The sequence below is a fragment of the Chelon labrosus genome (assembly GCF_963514085.1).
Source record: "Chelon labrosus genome assembly, chromosome: 3".
Taxonomy (NCBI): Eukaryota; Metazoa; Chordata; class Actinopteri; order Mugiliformes; family Mugilidae; genus Chelon; species Chelon labrosus.
In genome coordinates, this window is record NC_140339.1 from 8,363,801 (window position 1) to 8,391,653 (window position 27,853).

The following is a 27,853-nucleotide window of genomic DNA, read 5'->3' on the forward strand; positions in this document are numbered from 1 at the left end:
ATTTGCACCCAAACTAAATTCTCCAGTTATCTCCTTGAGGGCATTTTTTTTTAACTTCCAAAAGAATTGCAAAAAACTTCAAAGCACACTATTAAAACTTTAGTCAAGGATGTGTTTTGTTACGTGAGTGAAAGAGAAATAACAGGCGCCACTTCTCTGCTGCTAACCTAATTTAATCTTTCAACCTGCAGCACTTCTCCCATTAACAGTATTCTTGTGTTTGCAAATTGAAATAAACATTATGTTTCATAATCTCACAACAGTGTGATTCATACGTGTGACTCATCACGGTAAAAAAAGACAAAAGGGGAAGGCCTTTGGAAGCTTTGGTTACATAAGACAACCATTTCTTTATTTCTCACCTCTGCTGTACACAACATAAACAACCGCACACACACACAAACACACAAACACACTCACCCACACACTGGTCCTAAGAAAATATACAAAACAAAAAAAATAATATGGCTGTTTATACGCCATGTGGGCCGAGCACTGATGATACAGTGGAATGATAAAAATAAAAAGTGAATTATTCGTCGTCCTCCTCCTCTTCTTCTTCGTCGCTGATAACGTATTTCTTCGCCTTTTTTGTGGCTACTTCCTCGTCGTCTTCAGCCTTTCTCTTCCCTGATCCCTCGCCCTCCTGCGACAAAACAAGACAGATGACAAGGTGAAATGAGGCGTCAGTCATGCTGACAGTGGCGGACACCGTGTGCAGCTTTTCGGCACTTTCAGTTTGCCGAGTACAGTTGCATTTTCTCCGGTGGCAGCGTTTTCCTTAGGACAGTTAGTGCAGAGGTACGTTCATGCTCACTGGAAGGACTAGTATTTCCTGTGCTGTTTGCTTCCCGTGGGGATAATGTGAAAAAGTTGGCTTTTTAACCTCCATGGTGCCCTGCCTCACACCGCCCCCTGTCTGTTCACCACAGCACTGCACCTACCTCGTCACTGTCCAACTTCTTGGCCTTCATCAGCCTCTGGGCTTTATCATCGTCGGAGCCTTCGTCACTATCTGAGGAGTAGATCCTCGCTCGCTCCTCTGGAATAGACACAAGAAAAAGGAGCGTATTTATTAGACCTCAGTTATTTTAGAAAAACATTGCAACTTGTTCCTCATTCTCACCTCTTAGGCCTCCTCCTCCTTTGTATTTGCTCTTGATGGCCGCCAGGCTGATGGCCTCCTCGCCCTCCTCCTCGTCGTCATAGCGGTCAGGCTCCAGGTAGCTGCTGCTCAGGCCTCTCTGGTGCTGCTTCTCCCTCATCCTCCTCTGTTGGGACTCTCTGCGGATAGACGCTCGCAGCCGCTCCTCTTCTTTCTGTCACGAGAGACACCATAAGGAATTGTTATAAAAGGACCGACTTCCAGTGACTTCTCGTAACAGAAGCTATGACGTGGTCTCTTGACATTTTAGATAAATTCACGGAGAAAAGACCAATGCTTTATTTGATTTAAGTTTTTAAACAAAGAGGGGCCTCTGTTAATCCTTGATCAGTTTGGGATCTAGTGAATTTGGAGGCCAGGTCAACACCTTGTTCTGTTTTTCTGAGTTGTGTTTTCTAAGCCTTTTTTTGTGTGTATGTGCCAAGAACTTGCACACTGACACGCAAACTTTGCATCAGACTAGACAAGTCCTACATCAAGAACACGCTGCCTCAGAGGGGGAATCGAGAACATGAGCGATGCTATCAGCGGTGCTTGTTTGGGCTGACAGTAAATCCACAACAGCATCCCAGACTCGCTAACATTGTTTCCATTTCACTGACCGCTGCACGACCTCGTTGTGTAAGCCCGTCGAGTTATGTCTTTATGTAAGGGGGCATGATGCTGGTCAACAAATGGCCTCATGCAAACTTTATTTGGGCTGTGAGGTAACAAAAAGTATTCTCGGACAGGGCTGCGGACACATAAACGGGACAGGCACTGTTAAGTCACCTTGATCATTTCGTTGCGATGCGACTCGGGATCTCTTCCAGCCATGGGAAGGATTCTGATCTTCTGCGTCTTGGAGCAGCGGTCAGCAAGAGACAGGGTCATCTTCCTGTGGGTGGCGCTGTCTGTGGAGTGGGGCCTGAAAATAACAAACCCACCAATGTCAGATTTTAAAGCAGTACTTTCCCCCAGTACTTTTTTCTTTAAATATAAATATGCATTGCAAAAAAGAAGCTATCGATGTATCTTTCCACACCTATTTTAGCACACACTCATTAAAAATGCCGTGTGAAGTTTTTACTATCAACATGGAACAATGTTTTTATGAGCGTATGACTGCGTTTCTCTCTTGCACACGGGCCACGTGAAGCATCTTCCTGCCAACTGTTTCGTGCTCGTCTGCTGATTGACAGTAAACAAACAAAATAGCTAAGCTGCTTTCATAGTTGATGGAAGTCCAGCAGTACGGAAGCATGGCTTTGATTTATACCTGAGCGTGAGCTTTCAGCTGACAATACAACCTCACGTTGTTTTTGAATGCTTGTGCAACGGCAGACACAGTAAACATGAGCAGCATTGCAGTTTCATCTTCGGCAGTTTGCTAATGAGTAGCAAGAGTCTATGTACGTAGGTAGCATAAATTGGCCAAAGAAATGTTAATATTCAAAGCTCATTTATGCCTCTGTGGGACATAGCCTACGCCGGTGCACTCGTCAGTCTGTCCTGCTCTGTAAAAACGGCACCCTAACGCAAGTCGGTGCTTTTGTTTCTACTTCCTGCTTGACTTTAAACTATGGCGACTGAAAATTTCGCTGGAATTACGCTGAAATTTCCCCAAACACAAGTCCTACAAACGTTTGTATCTCCGAACCTCCTCAGTTAACCTTTCCTCGATGTGTTCCGTCTTTATTGATCCGAAACAATCGATTAGAAAATTGCGGAGATGGAGAAGCAGCCGGAAATACTTAAAGCGGAAACACGCCGCTACCAAGCGGACCAATCACATCTCTTGCGGTCTGCGTCGCTGCTGCATGTAGTTACATTTCTGGGGAGGTGCATGTCAGGCTACGGCGCTTGGGTCTGTGCTGTCGACGTAACTACGGCGTGATATTGACACAGAAGCCTAAACCGCCTATTAAAAAAAAAATCATCTTTGCTTTAAGAGGAAGGAAACTAAGGTTTGTTGGCTAAAGTAAGGACCCAGCGTGTTGCTGAGAAATACTAAATGCCAACATAAATGCGTTGGTTTGAACTCACAGAAGCAACCGTTTTCCACATTCCACACAGACCATAAGATCCTTGACTTCTCCGTAGTTAAACAGTCTGTTTATTGTTTTTGGTGCTTCGTTTCGGTTTCAGTGGAATCAGCGTGTTATTCCGTTTATGTCTGCATATTGTAGATGCCAACGTTTATTGCTGCCTAAGCTCAGTCATTTTCTAATAAAAATTTCAGCCGTTCAAAACAACTCGTCAGCCTTTATGCAGCATTAGAGACGTGGATGCCTGAGGAAACTATTTTTTAAAGTTGCTTAAAGCTTTGACCCTAATCCTAATCAAAACTCAGATGATAATACTCGATCAGGACAAATAGTAATGTTCTCTCTGTGGGGCATGGAGGGCTGTCGTACGCTGAGGCAGGTTTGGCCGGGGTCCTACTAGACGCATGTGGTCTGAAAAAGACAGAACGTTCAGGTGGACTTGGGGGCACTAAGAGGCTTACGCTGTTCTTACTGGGAGAAAAACTGGGCAGCTTGCACAAGGTGATTCGGAGACTTACGGCATAAAGAACATTTCTGAACGCAGCTTAAATGAAGGGGGCTATTGTTGTTGTTTGGAAGCAGACGGTGCTTGTTTAGCGCATGTTCTGCTGTCAGGGAGCCACTCAGCGGGCGACTCTGCCTAGCAACTCACAGTTTACGCCTCAAGAGAAAACGCCTCCGAGCGTGTCCTGATTGTAGCCTGTCACCAGCACGACAGTGGCATGTTAGTGCGTTACCTGAACGTGAGCTTGGTTTTGAACACAGCCTGTCCCTGCAGTCCAGTACCCTGTCGGATGAACAGGTGGTTGTGGTCTCCCTGGAGGGGAGCTTTGTAAACATCAAACACTTCGTTCCCCAGATGGAGGGACATGCTGCGGACAGAACGGGGAAACTTAAAAAGCATGTAGAGCACATCGTGTTCACGTAGTCTCCAACCAACAACACAACGTCCAGATTGATACGATACACACCTCCCATCGGACCACTTGACGATGCGCGCATTGCTCTCTCGCGTTTCGTTTCCCTCCTCGTCTCTCTTGACTCTCCACCGGATTGTGTTCTCCACCTGCAGGAGAAAAGATGAAACTGTCACTCTCAAATGATCATTTCAGTGCATTTCATTCTCAGCCCACAAAGACAGCTGCGTACCTTCAGTTTGAGCCTGGTCCGACCCTCTTCGTCCAGCATTTCTTCATCCTCGAATTCATCCTCATAGTACTGAGGATCAAAGGGCCTACAAAAGACAGATTGAATGGAAGTTACACAGATGCTTTTACCTCCATTAATCGTCCTTCTTCCATCCCTCTTTTTTTCTTTCCCCTACATTTCAAGAGGACATAAGTGTTGTTATTGCATTTCTTTACAGTGTCGAGTTTCTGACCTGGGCTCCACAGACAGGAAGTTAGGCAGCTTGACGAAATAAAGGTCAGACCCCAGGTCTGTGCTGACTTTTGGGATCTCGACTTCAATGCGGGTTTCGGGCGCCGGCTCCTCTTCAGCGTGCTCCCCCTCCATCCCATCCTCAGTATCCTGCACACACACACACAGAGGGAGAAAGAGAACGTTAAACACTGTATGATTTAATGACCCATGATAATAGGGATCAGCTCTGAGAGGATTAGCGAAAAAGGCTCTGAGAAAAAGTGAGTTGGGGACCCTTATAAAAGCGACTCTGCATGATTAAAGAAGCTGAGTGCAGGAAGGAGCAGCAGAGTGAGAGGTTACCAAGGGCTGTCCCGGCGTCGGAGGCTTCTCTGCATCGCTGTCTGAGGAGATGTCGTCAGCTTCTCCAAACAGGTCGTCTGCTGCGGCCTTCTTAGCTGCGGAACAGCACAGACTCATTTAAAGTGCAATAAAGCGTCACATTGAGCTGCAGCAAACAGAACTTTTTTATTAGTAGCGAGTTTTTTGCTCAAGCAGTGTCTTACGTTTGCTTGATCCGACATCGCTGTCTGAATCTGAATCGGAGGCAGCTTTCGCTTTGGTTTTCTGTCTCAGAAAATCATCTTCACTGTCACTGCCCTTTGGAGACTCTGAAAAAATGAAATCAAAACATACAAGAATATAATTTCCACAGTTCAAAACCAAAGATGAAGGACACATGAATACAGGAAAAGGTTCATAACAGCGTGCAAAAAGTCTAAGAGGAAAATTAATCTCATATTAATCTCAGAGCTCAGGATAAAATGTTCACATATGGCCTTAATCCAAAAACCCTTAATGTGTAAAGATTAACACGGGCTAATGCTCCAGTTCTGTTTTTAACACAGACAATAGCCATACCCGACTTCCTATTCCTCGGCCCCTCGTCGTCAGAGTTCTCTCGTTCTTCGTCAGAGTAGCGGCGCTTCTCCTCCTCGTCCTCCGACTGGTCGCTCTTGATGCCTCCCTCCCACTTTTCGTCGTCCGATTGGTTCTCCCTGCCCGAAGCTTCCCCTTCGGAGTGAGGGGTGCCTGGCCCCGACTGAGGAGTCCTAGGATCACTGTGCATACTGGTTGAAGAGGAACACACCGAAAGAAATACATATCAAGAAAATGTGACAATAAATAAACGTCATTCACCAATTATCAGAAAATATGTTTTAACTGATTAGTATTGCTCACTGTAGACCGATTTATTTCATGTTTATACAGTCTACTCTGCACACTTGGTTTAAGAGTGACCCCTACCGACCCCAAATAGTCAATACATGGATGGACAGATGTGACATCGTTTGGTGGGTTTGGGGATTTAATTCGGACTTATTTCTAAAATGATATCATTAATAAACTCACAGCAGGGTTTCCCACACAACCTTAAAACCACGACGGCCATGGTCTCGTAACGATTCGGAAACATTTAATATATCACAATATACAAGTCTCTGTGTATCTCTTATAAGCACCAATCTCTCTTCCCCTTTTATCCTGGGTGCGTTGTCGTACCTCCTGTCTGAACGAACGCTGCCCCTCTCAGAATGAGGGCTTCCGCCACCGGACATCCCGCTGCCGCCCGGGCTTCCTCCGTCCGACCGGCGGCCCCCCTCGTCCTCATCTTCATCCTCGTCTCGATGGTCGCGCTCCGAGCCGCTGTGCTGCTCCGCATCCGAGTGATCGTTGTCCCCCTGGTCGGAGTGGACGCTGGCGTCCGACTGGTTTCCCGACCGTTCCGACTGGTTGTCGCTGCCGCTGTGTTGACTGTGCTGCTCATCCTCGCTGTCGTCTCCGAACAGCTCCTGTTGAATAGAAGGAAAGGTGAGTATGTTTAGATTGTGGACAGATCATCACACACACAACCCTGCTACTAGAGGCATACTGTATCATCAGATTCTACATGTACGCTTTAGTCAGATGTATGTATCTATGACAGATGTATGTTTATCTTGTTTCTCCTGCTGTTCTCTGCTCTCTTTTCTGTCCCTTCCCAGTCGGCCTTATGCACATGGGTCCCTCCATATGAGCTAGGCTTTGAATACTTGAGAGGCTGCAGAACATGCCCAAGCTAACAATTACACAATTAATGATTTCCAGGGAGTGCACGTACCAACCATACACTTTTTAAAAGAGACTACAGTCACAACAGCCTCAGGAAGAAATCAAAATACTTGCTTGTCTATTCGGCAACTCGTGCTACATGTGGTTAACATTCGCAACTCACATTCCTCTTTTTGCATACACATCATGTAGGCAATGGTATTCAGCAATTGTTTAAAATGACAGAGTTGTCGATTTAACTGACACGTGTTTCTATTATTTTGACAAGCACATTTTAGTCAGTGGACTAAGCTACATACCAAAACAGTTTAGTGTTTCATTCAATACACTTTATCAGCATTACAGACGACATCCTCCAAAATAATCGTCCAGTTGAATTACCACCTTTCTGACACTGTTTCTACATAAACCAACCATTATAATGGTCATGAAGGGGGATTTAAAATATGTTTGTTTTCACCAGTGTAAATAATGTGTCTAATTTAAGCTCTTAATTACCTTGATAAAATGGCAAGATTGTTTCTTAGGGATTTTTTTCTTTTCTTGGTGCATTAGTAAGACAGAACTAATCACTACTTTCTTGTCTGTACACCGTTATTTCTCCTCAGAGATCATTACTGCAGCTATAACACCTCTACCTCACTTACATGTTGATTGTGACTGAATTTACATGACTAAATTATATCACTTATTAACTGATTCTTGGTTGTGTGCCACACTAGGGGACAATGAATGCTCTAGTGTTGTCTGCAAAGACATAAGAAGAAATGCATATACCTTATTCATACTGGGCTTCCCTGCCTCCTGGCCTTCGTCGTCGTCATCATCATCCCGGTCCCGCTCGCTGTCACTGCCGCTGCCTGAGGCGTTGCTGGCAGATCGGGGTCTCTCCTGCTCCGAGTCTGAACCGGAGCCAGAGCCCGACTCTGCAAAGTGGTAAAGAAGACCGTTTTACTTCTGGTGAACAGTACAAGTCATCACATCACAACTGGTGAATGTTGCTGTGGCTAGGTGACAAAACTTGATTGATTTCTCATGTGCATTTAAAACTTCCTTAAAAGCACTAATGTGTCTATGCTTTCACACAAAACTCAAATGTATGGTCGTCTTTAATTGTGATGTTTAGTGATCAAAGCTAATGTATTCCTGTTTTTATTATATTACTGGCTAATTAACAGACTTGCATAGATTATTACACAGCTTTTGCAGTGATATCCCCTTAAAATCTACGTGCATATCACGCCATTTTATCTGTTTTATGGCAATATTGGCTTTTTAGTTCATTCTATGTTTCTGATTGTTTTATTTATTAATTAACTGTCCAAGAAATCTATTTAATTTCAAATATAATATAACCACTTTTTTTTGTTAAGTTAAAACACACATTTAATTTAAAGCTGAGCTGCACAATAACAGATTAGATCATGAATTAGGTAAATAATCTAAGTTAATGTTGATGCAGTCGTAAGTTTTCATGAAGCTATAACACAGGAAGACTCTTGTCCGTTTCATAAATATACAGATTAATCTAGCTCGTTAGAAACAAAGTAAACTAACGAGTAAAATGAATTAATAACAGAAGATAAGTAAATCTGTTTTAATCAAAGCTAGTGTTAAGAAAACATTTAGAAATTAACGTGTTTTTATGCACCGAGCTCATGTTCACCACCAGTGTAGCGTTCACGGTCCACCGGGAAAAAATTAGTTTTTCAGTCTGGACAAGCTTGATACTCTGAATAAGACAACTTCACAACCAAACACGACAAACAAATGGATGAGAGACAACGATACCTCGCTGGTCATTGTCGCTGTCCCCATCACTCCCGAACAATTCATCCATGTCCGCCATTTCTTCCGAACCGTAGTAAAAATGTGACCTACCGGAAGTGATCGCTCGGCTTTGAGGAGAAGTTTCACTTCCGGGTCAAAATGAGAACCGACTTGATGGTGTAATGAGCGTTATTAAACACGAGAGGGCGATACACTCACTTAATAAATATAATAGTAATAATAATAAATATATCCTTTATTATAAAAAGTAGTTTATCCCCAGAAAAATACAAATACCAAAGAAAGAAACGAATTTAAAACGCACAGACGCAGGTAGACAATGAAATATACAACCCCATGCCCAGAGATTAGAAATATATTAGAAATATAAAAAAAGCAGAATCACTAAGCAGCAAAAAATGTATGTTGTTATTATTTTATCACAGTCAAGACAATAGAAAAGCAGTTATTTCATGGAATTAGTAACGTATTATAAAGTGCATTATATTGTGCATTACTATCTGTGATATCACAGTTAGAATGGAAAGATGTTTGCCTTCTGCTATGTTATTGTTTGTTAACAGCATGACTTTCTGTTGCTTGTAACTGTATGTAATTGATTATGAATGCAGCCTGTATGATGTGTCTTTGAGTGTAACAGCAGCAGCAGTGTCTATGGTTCACAATAGTAACATCAAAAGTAGCATCAACTTATCGTGGACAACAGATAAAAACATGATTTATAAATGGTAAACCTGAGACAGACATGCAAGAGGTCGAAAAGAACATTATATAGTTGTTATGTCTTCTTAATTTAACTTGTCGTCTTGTCTGTTCTTGCTATGTTCTCAAGTGATCAGACCGCAGCTGTGAGTTTTTATTGATGTTTTATACGCCAGATGGTGAAACAGTGAGTCTCGTTTTCCTCTCAGACAAAGTCTGTGCTACAGAATACATATAAAACCTCTCTCAGCGTAATGTTTCTTAGAGGCAGGAGGTACTGTATTATAAGTTAGGAAAGATAATAGATAAACCATGTTGACGTGTAAGTGTACTGTGTCGCCCTGCTGTACCTTCATCTGATATGTACTGATTCATGAACAGAGATCTGCTGTATAGAAGATGCAGATCTGGTGCAAAGGTGGTTTAAAATTACAGCAACATATGCTTCCTCTCATTACTTAAACTCTTTTAGGTGATTACTATCATTCATCTTCGGTATGTTTTAGCTCTACGCAAAAGTTTCTGTGCTAGAAGCAAGGCATCTTGTTACAGTGCACATATTGTGTGAACCAAGAGGGTACATGAAATTCTATATCCACTATTGTGTAACACAGTGTAGTACAAAAAAAAAAAAAAAACAACATCAAAAAAATGGATGAGCTCTCCATGAGCTATACAAGTAATTGGTTAGTTAAGGTTTTAGTTTACTCAATGCATATACTGTAGATATTGTTGTTTTGTCTTGTAGTATGACTAATCAAATTAAAAGAATATGAAGATATTGAATAAACAGCCATGAAAGAATAAATGGCACAAGTAATTTATTTATTAAGATATTTATTTTATTAGTCCTTTATTAAGATTTAATTTAATTTTATTTAATTTTATTTTATTTTATTTTATTTTATTTTATTTTATTTTATTTTATTTTATTTTATTTAGTTTAATTTAATTTAATTTTATTTTATTCATTTTATTTTATTATAACGTCTCCCTATCTCTCATTCGATTGGTTTCTGTTGATAAAGAGGCGGGATCATTCATTCCATTGGTTCAGCCCCGGCATACTCTCTTCCTATTGGCTAACTCGGGCGCCACTCAGGCAACGCTTCGTTTCCCTCTTCCTGTGTTACCGCCCTTGGGTTGAGTGAGAAATCAAGCTCAGAAGATATCGCAATTCATTGGGAGGACTTAGGTTTTTTTGGACACTCCGTAGCTTGGTCCTATTAGTCTCAGGTAAGGCAACAGATAGCACCGTGGGCTTTGAAATTAGTACATTAATCCAGTCGCACGTGACAGCCGTACACTTTTAAACGCTGTCACTTGCATATGTTCTCAGTGGCCGCCTGGTTTAGCTTAACGGCTACCGAGTTGAGTCAACTGCATATGTTAGCATGTTAGCTTCTACATCTGAACGGGCTGATTTGTATGGTGTGTGTGTGTGCTGCATCCGACAAATGTTGCTAAGTTACCTGAGAAAGTGTCCCATGGACCGGTTTTGTCTGGGTTTAACTGTGTATTAGCTAAGAAATATATGTGGTTGCTTTTGCTCGGCGGCGATGATTAACGATCAACATGTTTACTGTCAATGTGGGAAGCAAACATGTCAAGAACGGGTTAGCTTACGTTATTCCGTAGCCCCCTGTGTCTAGATGGGCGAGGGCTCCTAAATTACCACCAGAGTAACACACACTTAATGTATGTAGTTGTCCTATATCATGTTTTATGCCCTCAGTAGCTCAGTATCAGTGTTGGATTTATTTAATCTGAGCTGCCCATCTATCTTATCCAGACAATACATTGTGCAGACAGGGCATGAATGCAATCTTTGTTTGTCTTAGACAAGAGGTTGTGTATTTTAAAGGACATACTTTTAGTGGGATGACTCACACCAGTGTGGCGGTCATGGGAAAGGCTGTGGCTTTATCAGCTGTTTTACCTGTTGGTGAAGTGTAAGGTGGTTGTACTCGTGTCAGCTACTGTTAACACTCCCTGTTCAAGAGTTAATACAAAAGGTTTATGAGATAATTAACAATGGCATTTTGACCAGCAGGCCTCTGTGGTGACTAAAGGGTGTGGTACTAGTCTTGAGGAGGACGTCTGCTCAGGGAAGTGTGGTTTTCCCCTTTAAGCCTGCAGGCGGGTGGCCACTTGAAGCTGAAAAGCAGGTATCAAGTGGAATTTGGTGTTGACTGCTGACATGGCATTTTTTGGCGCCTGCTGTACCACTAGGCTCCTCAGATTGATGTGTGTTTAATCTGTATACTTTTCACCGTAGACTGAGCATGAGGGCAAGGCACTCCTTGAAATCTGTTCTCATTACATAATAACGTGGTGTCTATCTTGAGTGTGCGCGTTGAAGGGAAATATACAAATGATTTGTGTTTGTTGGAGAAACACCCTACTTCCTGTGTGGCCCTTTGTCTCACTTGTGCAAGAGCTGGAGGGAAAGAAATGTTGAATGAGCAACATTTATTCTCTAGACACATATGTCGTCTTCCTTATATACTGCAGTGACGATCCCTCTCTGACATTCATCGTTTCATGTGGGCACCTTAGGAGACCAAGACAGAAGCCATTAAGGAGAAGTGAGTAACATCAGGGCGGAGAAACGAGTAACACTGGAGGAGAGTAGGTGGGAGGAGGAAGTACAGAGTCTTGTCCCATGGGTAGCATAGCTGGGTCATTCTAACTATAGTCTTTTTGTGTGTTGTCGGGGCGGTGTGCTATAATAATGCATTACCAGTCGGTGTTTCCTGTTCATATTTGAGCTTCGTGTTGCTCTTCCCCCAGCTTCTGCCTGAGATCTAAATAACTCTTGACATTCTTGAAAACTTAAATAAACCCTGAGATAATGTGTGTTGTTGCTGCTAAGTGTTATATAAGGGCTTTGCACCTGATATCTGATATGAGACACCATCACTTATTGAAATAAGATAGTGTCTCACTATTTGACATGAAACCTGTTCATGTATTTCACAGTGGAGATACTAATAACAAAGGTAGAATAATGTATTGTACAGGTTGTACTCCCCTCTTTTATAACCTAATTTGCAATTTTCAAAAAACTACCCACTTTTTTTTTGTTGCAATGCGAGACTTTATCCACCATTGGAATAATTTTTGTGTAAAACATGGTTTAACTTTGTAAATGTACTTACACACCTTATACAGGGTTCCCACGTGTCCTGGAAAACCTGGATAACCTGGAAAATGATTGACCAATTTTCCAGTCATGGAAAACATATGGAAAATGAGAAAAAAGGTCAAACGTCCTGGAAATTATTAAATTATCCTGGAAAATTATTTATCCTCCCCCTGCCTTATGAGCGAATGCAAACGGGTTAAAAGTTATGCGCATGCATGTCTTCTGGGCAACATAAGGCACAGAGCTTCTCTGCCTCTAGCCAGCGCAGCGCCCCACGTGACACTACCAGCAAATCAAATTTGATTTTGTCGCTAGCTTTAGCACAGAATTTCTGGCTTTAGCGACTTTTCAGACCCCGCTCCTAGAGACAAAACTCGGGACTACGGTAAGTTGAAAAGTGCCAGTGTTGCTAGTATCATTGAGCGGGACAGGGGAATGTATTAGTGTATGACATGATAACTTGTCTCTGTAGCAGCTGAAAATGTCCTGGAAAAGTCCTGGAAAATAATTTCAGGTTAGGAGTGGGAACCCTGTTATAATAATGCTTATCATTTCATACTGTTTATTGCAGTTTTGGTGGGAAAAATAAGCCCAAAATATCCAACGTGTTAAATTGTTTTTCTTCTGTCCAGTAGCCTGAGTGTACAGGTCAGTGGAGGAAAGCTCAAGGTGAGCGCAGAGTGTGCAGACAGGTTTGCAGCATTATTGGCTTCGAGCCATCTGTTGTCTTGAAAGATTAGCAAGCAGGAGAAAGGAATCAATCGGAATTGACTAATGGAGCCTCTCGGTGTCTCCACCTCGGCCTGAGCCCACCCACTGTCGTCATTATCCCTGTCTGCTTGCTTCCTTTCTCCTCTGTCTTCTGTCTCTTGCTGGAGACAGTGGCTGTTATTGTAAATCTGGTGATTAGTGTGTCAGTAAAGTGGAAAGTGAGAGAAAGTTGGCTGATGTGGTAAAGAGTATTTTGAGCTCATCTCATAAGAGCATTATGTTTGTGTGTCTGTGAGCGCACACGTGTGTGACTTGCGATCATCTCAGGCTGTAGTCTCTGGTTTTTCATGATCCTGTCCAGAAACATAATATGCATTTCCTTCTGCTCACCATAAGAGTTTGTCTGGGGAAATTAACTTAAATTAGGACCAGTTAGTGATAAATCATGCGTATGATGCCAGAACAGTCACCTGGAAAAGTAAATAAAGTATTAGTCTGGTCATGAGGCTTTTTTTTTCCTTATATTCCAAGCATATTTCTAAGATTGTGGAAAATTGGCTTTCCGTAAAGGCTGAATGAATTCATAATTACTGTCTGACTACAACAGATGAACAAAACTCCTTTTTCCAGAAGCATGCGTCAATGGCTTGTGACAATATCACGAGAAACAAATCCTACTGCTGCTCCGCGAGCACAGCACAGACGACCAGTGTTTTGTTTGCAGCACGAAGGATGATTTTCATATGATTTGGTTGCATAACATATTTAGTCCTCCTAACATTACAGTTTTATAGTGTATTCACATAATATTCCAAGCTGAGGTCTTCACTGGGGCATCCATTTACCATTAGCTCAGCTTGAATTCTGCTGATTTCCTTCCTCGCTGTTGGCGGCAATGATACGAGAGATTTCCGGCGTGAAGGCATCTTTAAAATGATCTGATCGGATTGAGCGTGGCTTAGCCGGATCTTTCGGATTTGTTTCCGTCTGCCGCAAACCAAGACCAAATGTTGGAGAACGTGACTAAAATGTTTATTTTCGTGGAGGTGCTTTACAGAACTGAGAAGAGATGTTTGTTGTATAATGCTTTTTTTTTTTTTTTATAACGCTGGTCTAAGGAGAATTATGATTTAGTGTTTGCTGTGACACTGTAAATATTCAAGTTAAACTATACACCACCGAGCTGTTTATAAATAGGTTTCAGTCTGGATATTTATTTTGTTAAAACCATCCAGCTGTAAGTGTTCTTCGTGATGAAAGCCGGTGTACTTATTTACTTTTGCTCAATCAAGAAGGCCCGACTGTTATGTATAAAAGTAAAATCTTTAAGGAATAGCTTAGAGGCAGGTATTTATTTCTTAATGCATTGCAGAGCTGTTAAACTCTCACGCATATAGTTCTTTGTAGTTAATGCAGTTGCACAGAACAGCCCTGATCTAGCAGAATACAAATAAGAAAAAACAAGAAATTCTTGTTTATTTACAAAACATGCAACAACAACAACAAAAAAAAGAAGTTGGATTAGGTCTCACCAGTAGCACACATGATAGTTCTGTACTTACATTGTTTTCCAAGGCCTGATTAAACTTGTGTACAGTAAAACAGTAAACTCAGATTATTATTGTAGATCATAACATTCACACGCTGTGATTAAAGCAATCAGTGCTGACATTTGAGCCCGGCTTCATATGCTGACGCTCGCCCTTGCAATTCGGTTATGACTCCCGTAACCGTTTGAGAGATGAATGTGAGTAGCTGCAGGGGAGTAATGGACGAGGTGAGGAGAAGAATTAGCCCGGGACAGAGCCTGGATTGTGGATCCAGAGCGAGAGAGACACAGGCGGGGTCGCTCTCTTCAGGGAATTCTCTGGACTGGAGAAATTAGTCAGGCAGCTCCGGGGAAATGGTGCTACATGTTGAAAAAAATCCTTGGCTGAACCGCGGAGTTAAGTTTGTTTTCCCACTTGTCACTGAGTTTTAGAGATGGTGCCGTATTTCACAGTTACAGATTTTGGGCATCTAAAGGCAGAAACTGCGGCAAGATTCCTTATTTCAATTACTGGTAAAGTAACTAGTTAAATAAGCATTAATAATAGTTTATACACAAACTCTCACACTTGTAAAATAACTTGTGTTTGCAACACATGATTATTTAGGCCAGTGTGAGTGGACGGTGTACAGTAAGTGATTTAGAGAAAAACCATCTGTGGAGTCCTACTGGGAAATGATGAGGTCGTGTAGTGTTCAGACTGTGGCGTGGGAGCGGGAACTGAAGGCTGGAGCCTCTTCATGTTGTTTGACAGGACACACACTTCAAACTCAATCACTTATCTGAGCTTTATTTAATCAGAGCTTCATTTTATCTTAACTATGAAGTTATGTTCACGCCCTTCAGTCTCAAAAGAAAAATATACACTTGCACAGCCGTATCCATTCGAATTAATGTCTTTTGTGTCTTGCACAACTTTGGGGCACATATATGTAGTTTGCAGTGATCCTTATGGGAGCGATCACGTGACTCCTCCGAGCCTGAGAAAGTTCTTCCTTTGTTCCAGCTGTGTGTGTGTGTGTGTGCATTGCATCATTGCAAGGCCTTATTATCAAGCCCATCTGTGATCAACTATTGTTTCACAGGGATGAGATAAACAATTCCCTTTCATTGTTTGGATCAGCTAACTTAAAGGGAACTTTCCATCTCTCATCATGCGCTTTCCCTCGTGTTTTTTTTTTCAGGTCGCCTCTCCCTGGTCTGGAGCAGTAAGCCCGAGAAGAATCAGCGTGGCTGTGTTTCAGTGTTGCTAAGCAAGCTATAGCCAGCACCATGGCGTTGTCGTTTAAGAAGGATCTGGAGAAGTACAAGGATCTGGACGAAGATGAAATCCTCAACAAGCTGTCGGCGGAGGAGCTCAAACAGCTGGAGACGGCCCTCGAGGAGATGGACCCTGAGGTCAGGGCTCGGTGAGGGTTGGAGGAGCTCCAGGGCTCTTTAGTGGGAGGAAGTTCCTGTAGCCAAGGGATTTAATGGAAAATGGCCAATTTAAAACAAAAGAGTTCATGTTTTCATAAAGCTAGTAAATCTATTGCAGCCATTATTCATTTTCCCCAGTAAGAGACAAGTTGTAAACCTGAAGCTTTCACAACTACCCCACCTAACTGTACTCTTCTTGTTGAGGTTGTAATAAGTCAGTTGGATTTTCTACTTATACCCCCTCCAGCCACACGTACCACTCATAGCCTCTGTGGTTGGGAAAATAATAGCAGCATCAGCTCTGTCAGTACATTGTGTTTGTTTATTTTGTGTGAGGAAGAGGCCGCAGAGTATAAAGAAAGCCCTCCCAATCCCTTTGATGTTTTATTCAAATTCCATCTAAACAGAATGAGACAAATCACCCTAGAGGAAACAGTCCACAGCAGTGGGAAAATAATTAACCTCTGCAACTCATGTCGTTAGTACTGCATTTGGTTTTAGTTGCTGCAGTGTTCACAGGCTGCCTCAACTAATTTTTTTTAGATTTCAACATTTCTTTATCTACTTAAGCCTGGGTTATACCTTCGCAAGGGATCAATGCAGAGCCTATGTTGGTGTAAGCACTTATACATCTGTGCTTGTGTGTCGGCTGTTAAGCAGCTTTGTTTAAGGATGAAATAAATAAATGCTAAACAACAGTTTTTACAGCTTTTGCCGTTTGCGTCACTGCAACGCTTAGTTACATTACATAAATAGCGCTTTACTGGCCCTACAAAAAAACAATCCACAACCAGTTTCATTTTTGTGTTAGTCTTTATGGCAGTGCATCAAGTTAAACTAGTTCACAAAAATCTTATTTCCTGTTTGAGGAACTTGTAATTCATTGTTATTTTCCATGAAATAGTCGGCCAACTACCACACTCACACTGAAGGTGCAAGGGATGTATTGGCATTCAGTTGCAGCTCTTCATCTGACAGAAGTTTGTCAATGTGCCAACCATATTATTTAGCTTTTAGTCCACATCGATTGTTTATTCCTGCATTCTCCTTAATGCATGATATTTTTCACAATTTGCACGACTGCATGTTTTTTCACTCTTAGACGATATTATCCAGCATTTACCAGAACGTAGATACAGGAGTTTGTAGGGAGCATTTTGACGTGTCCATCAGTTGACAGGTCTAACGTGGCTCCTCGTCTCCTCTCCTCAGAATGCTCTCCTCCCAGCGGGTTTACGTCAGAAGGACCAGACGTCTAAGGAGGCTACAGGATCTTTCAACAGGGACCGTCTGCTCAAATACCTGGAGAAGGAAGCCATGGAGTACAAGGACAGAGAGGATGTAGTGCCCTTCACTGGGGAGAAGAAAGGTGCGTCTTCTTTTAAAGTTGCCCTAATAGAACTACAGACCTTTGGTCAAAGAGGAACCAGTTGTGACTTTTGATTTAAAGAAACTCAAGATATATTTTGAGTGTCATTCCTAAATCAGTAATCCCACCTGTTACGAGGTGCTATCACGTGTTAGTACTGTAATTCTCAGGGGATGAAGATTCAAGGTCCAGCTGTGTATGTATCAGCAGCAGTAATTACTGTTCTGCTGTCTTTGCAGGTATTATTAATGCATGTCTGCTCTTATGCAACATAGAGCAGTGTGTGGGGGAGGTGTGCTTGTACCAGGGAATAGGAGGTAGTGAGTGGCAAGGGAGAAGGAAAGTTTGGTCAAATTGCTTCAAACTACGTTAGATTGTACTGAGTGAATTTACTTTATTTAGTCACTGGTTCAGCTTTGAGATATTATGACTTGTTTGGTTTGCTTTAGTCTGAGGCTCAGGCTGCTGTGTCCATTTGCTTTATCAGAAGAAGCATCTATGCGTTTCTCAACAGGTTTTGTTGGATTCTTAAATCAGTCTCTAAATAACCTCTTGGTTCAGAGGTTGAATGTGCTCAGCATTTCAGTAACATCTTGATGTCATAAAAGTAATGATTCATTCTGCAGCCATTTAAATTGGTTATGCAATACTCACAGTTCTTTAATCTGTCTTTTTAGCTGGCAACTGTTCTTATAGTAGTACTTCTGAAAGTGCGAAAAGACTCAAGACATGTGGAATTAATCATCGCCGCAATCTGTGATATCATATAGTTGTCTGGCCGAGGGGCAATATACAAGACAGGGGATGTTTGTGGCAGGAATGTTCCTTCCTCGCAGAACGGTGAAATTAACACCCACTGCTGAACCAGATGGGATTAACGTGGCTATATAAACTGAAATAAACTCAGTTTCTCAAGAGAAACTTGCTGCGTTCAAACAGGTTACACAAGACATTCTTGCACGTATCTTTAGGAATCTTTCAGAAGAGACAAGTGATGCGTTTATTTCCGGGATGGCGTGGCAGAAACCCAAGAGAAAAGTGAGCAGAAACAATACTCTGTCGGAAGTCTTTTCCCGAGGACGGAATTCCTTTTCTTGGTCTCTCCAGAGACTTAAAAGCTACTCCCGCGCTGTAGAGGAAATATGGAACTGACATCTTCCCCTGACCTAACAGTGGCCTGTTGGAAATTATACTCCATCTGTGTGTGTGTGTGTGTGTGTGTGTGCTTTCTATGACAACATGGAAAACTCCCATCACTGTGGTGGTTCTGTGGAATGCAGATGATTTTCTCCCCCTTGTTATACTCACCCCCTGCTGATAGATAATGTGGTCACGAGTGTTTATGTCTCTAGCTTCAATAACACACGCAAGTTCAGAGGAAAACAGGCCGATTAAGTACCATGGTAACCATTACAAGCCTTTAGCATCGGGCCAGTCCTAATTATTTTACTATAATACATATTGTTTGTATTTATCCCTGCGGTTGATCCTTGGATTTCCTGCAGGGTTTGTCAGTTTTATTAAGTTCTGTTGATGGTGACTGAAGTTAATTATCTTTAGAACAGGAAGAAATGTTGTACGGCACAGTCGGTTGAGTATCAGAACAAAAGGAGAGTACTCGTAGCACTTAAGGCATGCTTTGAAACACAGTGTGCTTGTTGAGGTCACAGTGGAGGCGGGGCTGTTGCACAAGTGAAAACACACGAGCACATAGCAGCACTGCACTGCATTGCTTCCAGCATTAAGTGTTTCTTAGGAATTACATTGCAAATCTTCGCGGTCTTAGGTTAATTAGGAATCATTGCTTTGCTTTTATTTATTTCTTTACATTCCCAGTAGGTCAGATGTTTACATGAGCCTAGTTAGAATTTGGTAGCACTGCCTTTAAATTGTTTAACCTAGATTAAATATATTGGGTAGCCTTACACAAGCTGCTTACAATACGTCATAGGCTGCCTTGATCGCACACACTTTTCAGTTCTGCCCACAAATCTTCTTTGGACTCAAGTAAAGACCTTATGATGGACGCTCGGATACCTCAACCTCATTGTCCTTAAACCATTTTGCCATATCTTGGGATCATTTCCATTTGGAAGACCCATTTGTGACCAAGCTGTAACTTCCTGACTGATTTTGCTACCATATCCACATATTTTTCCTTCCTCATGATACCATGTGTTTTCTGAAGTGCCTCCCACAGCTAATCACCTCCACAGCATGATGCTGCTACCCCCATGCTTCACAGCCGGGATGGTGTTTGTCCACCTCCTCCATTTTCCTCCAGACGGTCATTATGGCCATTTCACTTTAATGATAGTTTTGAAGCAGTGGTATCTTCCCTGCTGAGCAGCCTTTCAGGTTATGTCGATGTGGGACTTGTTTTACTGTGAATGTAGATATTTTTCTGCCTGTTTCCTTCAGTGTCTTCACAGGGTCCTTTCCTGTTGTTGATTTGTAGTTTTTGTACCCAGGCAGTTCATCTTTAGGAGACTGTTTTGGTCGAGTGGTATGGTGGCTGCATGGTTCTTTGGTTTTTTAAGTTGAGTCAGTTGGTAAGATGTGTAACTGAGGTTAACCCATATTGTTTGTACAAAAAAAAAAAGGCAGAACAATTTGAAATGATCTTTTCAGTTGACCCCTATGTGGAATCCAATGCAGTGAGGGATTGTTGGTGTGTTTAGTGTGGTTTTCCCTAGTTGATGTTGTGGTTGAAGGGATTCTTGTAAACTTCCTTATTTGTGGATGCTCTGATTTTTCACAATGATGCAAACATTCAAGATCAGTGACCACAGCAAAATGACAAAATCCTGAAAAGTAAGGCAAGTTGGAAAGTCACGTTCCTTTATTATGTAGTACGGCCAGTGACTACCTGCTCAGATTTTCCTCTCGCAGGCACTGCTGTCAGATTTTCCCTAACATTTTTACAACGTAGACCCCCATTTAGTTAATGATACACGCTCCTCTGGGATCACACAGATGACTTCAGACTTGCCAGTCTCTTGGCTCTGTCTTTCCTCGCCTCTCAAATGTCGCTCAGAGCGACTGGCACAGGATGCTGCCTGATGACTGTATTTACTGTTTTCTCGCTTTCAGGAAGTGCCAGAGCCCCCACTGGGGACCAGTTCTAACCATTTGAGGGGCTTGACTGACTTTGAAGGAGGGCAAAGAGGGAGGGCCTCCTTCACGGGGTGTTTTGTTTAAGGAGACATGCATATACTAGAGAGGCAGCGAATGGCACCCACTGCACAGTCTCTCTGCCCAGTGCAAGTGTTTGCTGCCCCAGCAGTGCAGTTCAGATTAGACTCAAGTCATTGTTGCATGACTTCCTTTGCGCTGTCTGTTTTTTTCCCTTCGATAGGTTACTATGGCAATACCATAGTCGTCAGACAGCCATGGCTGGACTGAGCTCTGCTTGTCTGAATCTTGGGGAATGTTGTATAAAACAGCAGGAGGCTTAGATTTATTTAAACAGCACATTGTTGTTCACACTTCACCTCCTTGTCAGAAACATTACCATAATTATAAACTGGCCTGAACTATTCCTTTTATAATTTGTCAGTGTTCAGTCACAGTGGATGTAGTTGTTTTTAATGCTGACCAAATACAGTAAAACTTCGAAGTGCCAATTTCCTGTTAACGCAAGAAAAGAAATAAAACTTTCAGTAGGCTTTCATGAGTAAAACTCAAGATAAAGGGCTTCAAAGATAAAAGTAAAAGATGTAGTGACTCCAAATAAAAGGTCTGATTAGCATTGGTGTGAATTTGAAAACGTCTGTGTGCGTCTCCGTTATAGATTTGCTTTAACTTAAGCTTGTATTCACACGCACTCCTGCAACAATTGGCATTCATGCTGTCTCATGCCACGACAGGCGAATCTGAGTGGTTTCAAGAAAATAAACGAGTCACAACCAACAGTTGAACGTTTTTTGTAGAAATGGGAGCTGCCTAACATCTCATAAAATGTTCACCTGCCTGCTCGTACCTGTTTGTTTTATCTTTATGGATGTGAAAGTGATTTATTGGCTTTCCATATGTATGAAGACTGAAACTCTTCTGTTCTTCTTTCCCCTTAGGTAAAGTATTTGTTCCGAAGCAGAAACCAATAGACACACGCCAGGAGGAAGTCACAACCCTTGATCCCGAGTTAGAGGAAGCTCTGTCCAGTGCTACAGATACAGAACTGTGTGATCTAGCAGGTAAGAATGAATGAATAAATATAAGATGTCTTTGTTAAAAGGTTTTAAAACTCTGTAAGAGGGTGCCTCTCTAAGCTTTTAGTAGTTGTGAGGACTTTTCAGTCTGCCTGACGCCAGTCTTTGCTGGACAGTAAAACACAGGCTCCTTTCACTGTGTCTCTGTCCCATGGCCCTGTACTTTACTGTGGGTGTTGATAGGGGGAATGAAAAGGCTCCCTGAGCTAAACAGCACCCCTTGTCTTGTGTGCCGTCACTGTGTAGATTTAGTTACCGTCATTTATACTGAACCCATGCTCTGATTCATCAAAACAGTTAGTGAGTCTAGAATTTGCTTTTGTTTGCAGCTATCCTGGGTGTGCACACGCTGGTCACCAGCACTCAGACATATGACGGGACTGGATCTAAAGACTCCTACAACAGTGAGTTCAATAAGGAGTGTAACAGTAATTCAGAAGGACAGAAAGGATCAATATCTTCACATCAGCCTGTGTGTCTTTCCTAGATGTGATCAAAGGGGAGAAGATGAACCCGGTGTTCGATGAGCCTCCCAATCCCACCAACGTAGAGGAAACTCTGCAGAGAATAAAAGACAATGACAGCTCCTTAACAGAGGTCAACCTCAACAACATTAAGGTACACAGAAACACAACCTTTCAGAGTGTGTGTGTGTGTGTGAATGCTTGTCAATCCCCGGACCAATGGCAGTGTGTCTCTGTTGGTTTTCCTCAGAACATTCCCATTCCCACTCTGAAGGACTTCGCCAAAGCCATGGAGAAGAACACGCACGTCAAGAAGTTCAGCCTGGCAGCGACACGGAGCAATGACCCGATCGCTGTGGTGAGAGGGAGTGGTTTACGGTCTTCTATCGGCAGCTATGACTCGTGATTTGTTTCGTCCTCCTTATTCTTCATTCTCCTCCTCCCAGGTGTTCGGTGAAATGCTGCGGGAGAACAAGACGTTGCGGAGTTTGAATCTGGAGTCCAACTTCATCACCGGGGCAGGCGTCAAGGCTTTGGTGGATGCGCTGAGAGATAATGACACACTCATAGAGATCAAGATAGACAACCAGGTACAACCAAGATGAGGAGGGTTTTGTATTGTCATCATTACAGTAACTTTACAAAGGAATATATGGTTTTTCACACTGCGTGGTATAGTAGAAAGTAGTATAGTTTGTATTATATGGCATGCTGTTAAAGAAACTGCCAGCTAACACAAACCACTGCCTGAATAAGACATTTAAGTCTAGCTGAGAGTTTCTAGTAGTATCTAGTATGTCCGTGTGTCCATGAAGTTCTGACTCAGTTGTACAGAAATGTGACCTCTGTGTTTTTGTGTGTACTTCAGAGGCAGCAGCTGGGTACTACCGTAGAGATGGAGATCGCTAAAATGTTGGAAGAGAACAACAGCATAGTGAAGTTCGGCTACCACTTCACCCAGCAGGGGCCTCGGTCCAGAGCTGCCGCAGCCATCACCAAGAACAACGACTTGGGTACGATAACGCGCACACAGCAATGAGAGATTTGTTTAAACTTGCAAGAGCAGGGTGAGCTGTCCTCTCTCACCTCAGCCTCCACCTGATAACTGTTTATATGATAAGTCATTACCGCACTGAAACATCTGTTCAGTTTCTTATTCCCCAAGGCATCGGCCCACAGTGACGACCTCTACTCTTTCTTTTAGCTCCTCCTCCTCCTCCTCCTGTCAGAACAGCGGTAGCACAGGTCTGATGCATGGGTGTGGCTCCCAAGTGTGTCATTGCATCAATCATAACAGCGATTTCTTTCACAGTGTTTGAATGGAGCGTTCACTGCATTAACAATAAGAATACTGACGTAATCTGAGAGTGACGACATGACACTTCTTCTTTTTTTTTCTTTTTTCTTCTTTCCTGTTCACGCTGACACACGCACATGTTGAAATAAGTGTTAGCTTTGACCGCACAGCTCATGATGACTCACTTAGTGTCTTGCCGGTGAACTAACAGGCCTGTGCGATGCAGCCGTGACTTCTGCTCACTCCGCTTTCCCTCTCTAGTCCGCAGGAGGCGAGTGGAAGGGGACCAGTAGGGACGGAGCCCGACCCGCCTCCCAGCCAACCCTGTGCTTCATCTCATCATGTGGAATAATTTCAGCCAGTGCCCTGGTCTCATCTCACTGTGTGGAAACTTTAGTCTTGTGCCAAACTGCGGGGCAAGGCGCGCTCAACCAGAACATAACACCTGAGAAGAAGGGAAATAACTGGAATTGCCCTCTCCCATACACATGTTCATACCTATGTTTATTACTATGTTGTTATCGAAGGTGTAAATCTCATCAGTTTTTAGTCATTCCATTTCAGCTGCTCCTTCAGCCTTTTTTTTTTTTTTTCCCCTGTCTAGACTTTTTACTCGCTTTTCTCCTTTTATACAGCGCTATAATCACGTGAACAAAACCAAGTAACGGCAACAACAATAACCGCTTTGTATAAACAGTAACTTAACATTTAGATGCTCCGTTGTGAGAGTTAGCTGTTGGCGTGGAAGTCCTGCATTGAAGCAGCAGAGTTCGAGGGAATATCTCTGAAGCTGATGATTGCACCTGCCTAGACTTTAGCTTCAGAAAAGTCAGGGTCCCACCAGTCTGTAGGGGAATGAATGGTTTCAGCTTAGCCACGACGAGTAGCCGGCAAACCATGTCTTGACTGCACAGCTGTCTGTTACCATGTAAAAAGTAATAAGGAGTAATAACTCTAACGTCACAGAGAAGTTCACTCTTGTACGTTGCATGAGCAGGGTGGTTTGCAGATGTTGTTTATTGGAGTTGCCTTGTAAGGCCAGCATGACTGTTGGACTGGTGTTTGTAACACAAGAAGTTTCTATGTTATTGCCGATCTTATAACGCAGTCAGCTATAGACAAGACGGTCGACACACTCATACCGCCTCATGTGAAATATATACTGTAATCGTCGGTGCATACTATATCGCTTTACTGTTATATTCTAACTGAAGATCTTCTTTTGATACGGTTCAAATTCTGATATTGGTTATCCTGATCACTTTTATGCCTCGACATGAAATTATGAGCAGATTTTGATATTTTCAATCAAGCCGAAGCGGGGATTGGATTGTTAAAGGAACGCAATATTAATCCTGGTCTAGACTGAGAACTGTTTCTTCAAAATATGTAAATGACAGCTAAAAAAAACACTGGGTTTCTCTGATGCTTAACCATGCCAAAGACTAACATGCAGTGCTTAAAGCGTCACTACTGGACTTGATGGTGGTTGTTTCAGGTTTTAGGACAGATGTGGGAAAAGATTTTCAGTTGACGGCAATAATATTGGTTCATCAGGTCGCTCTGTGAGACATGAAGATGTGACAAACAGTTTGCGTGAAACTTCTCAGTTTTACTTCTCAGGTTGTGGCTGCTTATGAGTTAAACTACAACTCCCTGATATAAGTCAGACCCTCCCATTTGGCTCTCAGCAGTAAAATGTCATTCATTAGGAACCGATGACAACCCGTGCATCCAGTTTGACTCCGTTATAGGTACATTAACCTGCTTGCAGTGGATATAACAGGACTAATTCAGGAGTTACTTGAAACTTGTATATACTGTTCATGTGTAATAGGAACAATATGCTGGCATGAAGTCATCACTAGTGAACATCGTGTTTCTGTTGACCAAAAAAAAATATTCTTTCCTCAGCTTCACATTCCTTGGACAAGAGCTGTACTTTGGGTTTTTATATCTGTGCACTTTTTCCATGTTCATATCAGCTAGTATTCTTGAAACGTTTTGTTTTTACATTACTGTGTTTTTTTTTTTGTTTTTCTGGTGGACGGTCAGTTAAAGCAGAACACTGCTTCTTTGTTTTGGGCTTGTTAATAATATTCTGTGATTCCTAAATTGTATTTTAATTGTAAAATGCCATCTCAAATTTGAAGTCTGCACACACGTACGTAGACTGATCGTTAATGCGTGTGTGTAATATATATATATATAAATCTACACAAGTCACTGCTGAGATTTTTTTTTTCTTTCTTTTTGTACCTTTAATCAAATCCCAGGTGTTAACACAAGGAATATGTATTATTATAAAATACTGGTTAAACCTCACTGCTGAATATAAGACATCCTCAACAATAAATGTTTTTACATACTCTTTTGCATTTGCTCTTTTCAAGTTCAGATATACACTGATCAGCCACAACATAATGACCACTGACAGGAGAAGTAAATAACATTGACCGACAATTCAGTGTTCAGCTGGGAAACTTTTGCACCTGGCATTCATTCATGTGCATGTTACTTAGACATGTACCACCCAACTAGACCAGACCAGGCACCCCCACCCCATAGCACTGACACTCCTTGATGGCAGCAGCCATCCCCAGCAGGATGCATTTAGGGACAACTCAAAAAAACATGAAGAACAGCACAAGGTGTTGACCTGGCCTCCAAATTCACTAGATCCCAAACTGTTTAAGTATCTGGGATGATCCACAGAGGCCCCTCCTCTCAACCCATAGGACCCACTATCAACATCCTGTTACCAGACACCACAGGACACCCTCAAAAGGCCCATGTCCCTTCTCTGATGAGGCACAAGGGAGACCTACACAAAATTAGGAAGGTGGTCATAATGTTATGCCTGATGAGTTTATATATGCATCAGGCATGTTATACACAGTTATACCTGACATTTAGGAGCAGGTTTACCATTTTTTCATATTGAGTGCTTGACTGAAAGAGCAGCCGGTTGCAGAGTGGGTTTCTGGTGATGCCCTTCACACACTCTAAACGTGGGATTTCACAAAAAGTTTCACAAATCACAGAAAGTAAATGATAATATTTTTCAACAACGTGAAGATTCATCCTCTGGGCATCCTGACATTACCATACAAAGACAATGCCACTAGCACATTTGAAAAACGCTCTAAACTCTTATCTGTAATTTGATTTTAGATGTAAGGCTTGAGAGGCCTGCTCTCAAGTTCAAATGCTATCCTAATAACTGACAGACGGCGGATCGTTTGGTTTGGGAGGAACTCTCTGTGCTGTACATATATGCACCCTTTAATCAGATCCAGTTTTTGAGATTGTTTGCACATGCCTGAGAGATGATGTAATGCATATGACTCCATCCCTCCCTGAGTTTCCTGTGCCAGAGTGTTGCGGTGAGCTGCTGTCAGAGAAAACTCTGCACTGCTGGCAGTGAACTGTGGCCGGGGAGGGGCGGGGGGTGGGGGGTGCTTGGTGTTGGTGAATGACTCAAGTATTTCCACTCTGCAAGAGAGTAGCGAGAACGAGAACAGCAGGTTTATGTCATGTCTGTTAATCACAGCGGAAGGCATCGTTTCAAAAGGGAAAACATCCAACCCCGAATCAGAATCAGAGTAAAATATACAGTTGTGCTCTTATGTAAGTACAGTATTACTGCACCTTCTTTAGACCATGGCTATTAATAAGTACTGCCTCCACATGTGTAAAAAAAAAAAAGAGTCTAACCAGCAGCTTCTCATCCGTGTCTTTATTTTAGGTGGACGTTCAGAGTGCACTCTCATGAATAGGAAGCTATGTTTAGTTTTAATAATAGTGGAGGGCGTCTGTTAATCCTTAAAGATGAAGCCTTCAAGGAAATATTCGCAGGGGCTTAGCTTGCAGGCTGACTGCAGTGCACATCAACACTTGTCATTACAGGACTTTTTTGTTTTCTGGCTTAGCATCAAACAACGACGCCTGGAAAAGCAAAGGCTATAAGTCACAATGTGGAAAAGAAAAAACACAATCAAAGCCACCGCCATCTTATAAATGGATCATATTACCCATAGCATTTTGGCAAGGGCAATCTGTTTAACCGTTGTACTAATATATGAGAAGATTAACATTCATCCAGGTCATGGTGTGTCCAAATCAAAGCTAAAACAAAGTCAACCGGATTTGTTTTGAGTTTTCTTTGTGACCTTTTACCTCTCAACCAAGTGAATCTTTTATTGCTGAATGACTGATTTGGAACATGTGTCCATGGCACCCTCATGCACACTCATCTGTAATTTGAGGATTTTGTTCAGATTAAACTTGGTGCCATTCTTTTTCCACAATTTGTCATCGTCTAACAACTCATTAATATCCATAAACTCTCTAGATTCACAGTGAGGATGGAGGTGGAACTGTTTGGGGACAGATGTCAGGACTGCGTCGTGAGTGGCTGATCAATATCTCGTGTCTCGGTCCGGAAGTTGGTGAGTTGTTTAAAGCACTGAGCATCATTTAACCGGAGATAGTGAACTTTAGACCTGCTTCCAAAACATCAGGAG

At 42.3% G+C, this 27,853-nt stretch overlaps 2 protein-coding genes across 2 annotated transcripts; one reads left to right on the forward strand and one right to left on the reverse strand.

The window, feature by feature from the left end:
* Positions 1-325: 325 nt before the first annotated feature.
* leo1 (LEO1 homolog, Paf1/RNA polymerase II complex component) lies at positions 326-8,621 on the reverse strand. Its single transcript, XM_084541993.1, has 14 exons — positions 8,458-8,621; positions 7,444-7,592; positions 6,118-6,407; positions 5,476-5,684; positions 5,121-5,225; positions 4,918-5,012; positions 4,574-4,722; positions 4,342-4,426; positions 4,164-4,258; positions 3,930-4,064; positions 1,937-2,072; positions 1,127-1,319; positions 945-1,042; positions 326-646 (listed from the first exon to the last, which is right to left on the reverse strand). Exons 1-14 carry the CDS (start codon positions 8,513-8,515, stop codon positions 533-535), a joined length of 1,911 nt encoding a protein of 636 aa, XP_084398119.1. The 5' UTR covers positions 8,516-8,621; the 3' UTR covers positions 326-532.
* Positions 8,622-10,300: 1,679 nt separating this feature from the next.
* tmod2 (tropomodulin 2) lies at positions 10,301-25,696 on the forward strand. Its single transcript, XM_084541592.1, has 10 exons — positions 10,301-10,395; positions 15,752-15,965; positions 17,199-17,355; positions 21,429-21,551; positions 21,896-21,970; positions 22,054-22,184; positions 22,281-22,388; positions 22,477-22,620; positions 22,899-23,043; positions 23,589-25,696. Exons 2-10 carry the CDS (start codon positions 15,840-15,842, stop codon positions 23,618-23,620), a joined length of 1,041 nt encoding a protein of 346 aa, XP_084397718.1. The 5' UTR covers positions 10,301-10,395; positions 15,752-15,839; the 3' UTR covers positions 23,621-25,696.
* Positions 25,697-27,853: the final 2,157 nt, after the last annotated feature.

Bases quoted from the DNA above. Each gene is read 5' to 3' on its own strand.
- leo1 (XM_084541993.1), bottom strand. From the start codon at position 8,515: ATGGCGGACATGGATGAATTGTTCGGGAGTGATGGGGACAGCGACAAT. The intron at 5,226-5,475 runs GTATGGCTATTG...TCATTTTTTCAG, and splicing joins GCCGAGGAATAGGAAGTCGG to AGTCTCCAAAGGGCAGTGAC. The intron at 4,065-4,163 runs GTGTGTATCGTA...TTCTGTCCGCAG, and splicing joins GTCAAGTGGTCCGATGGGAG to CATGTCCCTCCATCTGGGGA.
- tmod2 (XM_084541592.1), top strand. From the start codon at position 15,840: ATGGCGTTGTCGTTTAAGAAGGATCTGGAGAAGTACAAGGATCTGGAC. The intron at 15,966-17,198 runs GTCAGGGCTCGG...TCCTCTCCTCAG, and splicing joins TCGAGGAGATGGACCCTGAG to AATGCTCTCCTCCCAGCGGG. The intron at 17,356-21,428 runs GTGCGTCTTCTT...CTTTCCCCTTAG, and splicing joins CTTCACTGGGGAGAAGAAAG to GTAAAGTATTTGTTCCGAAG.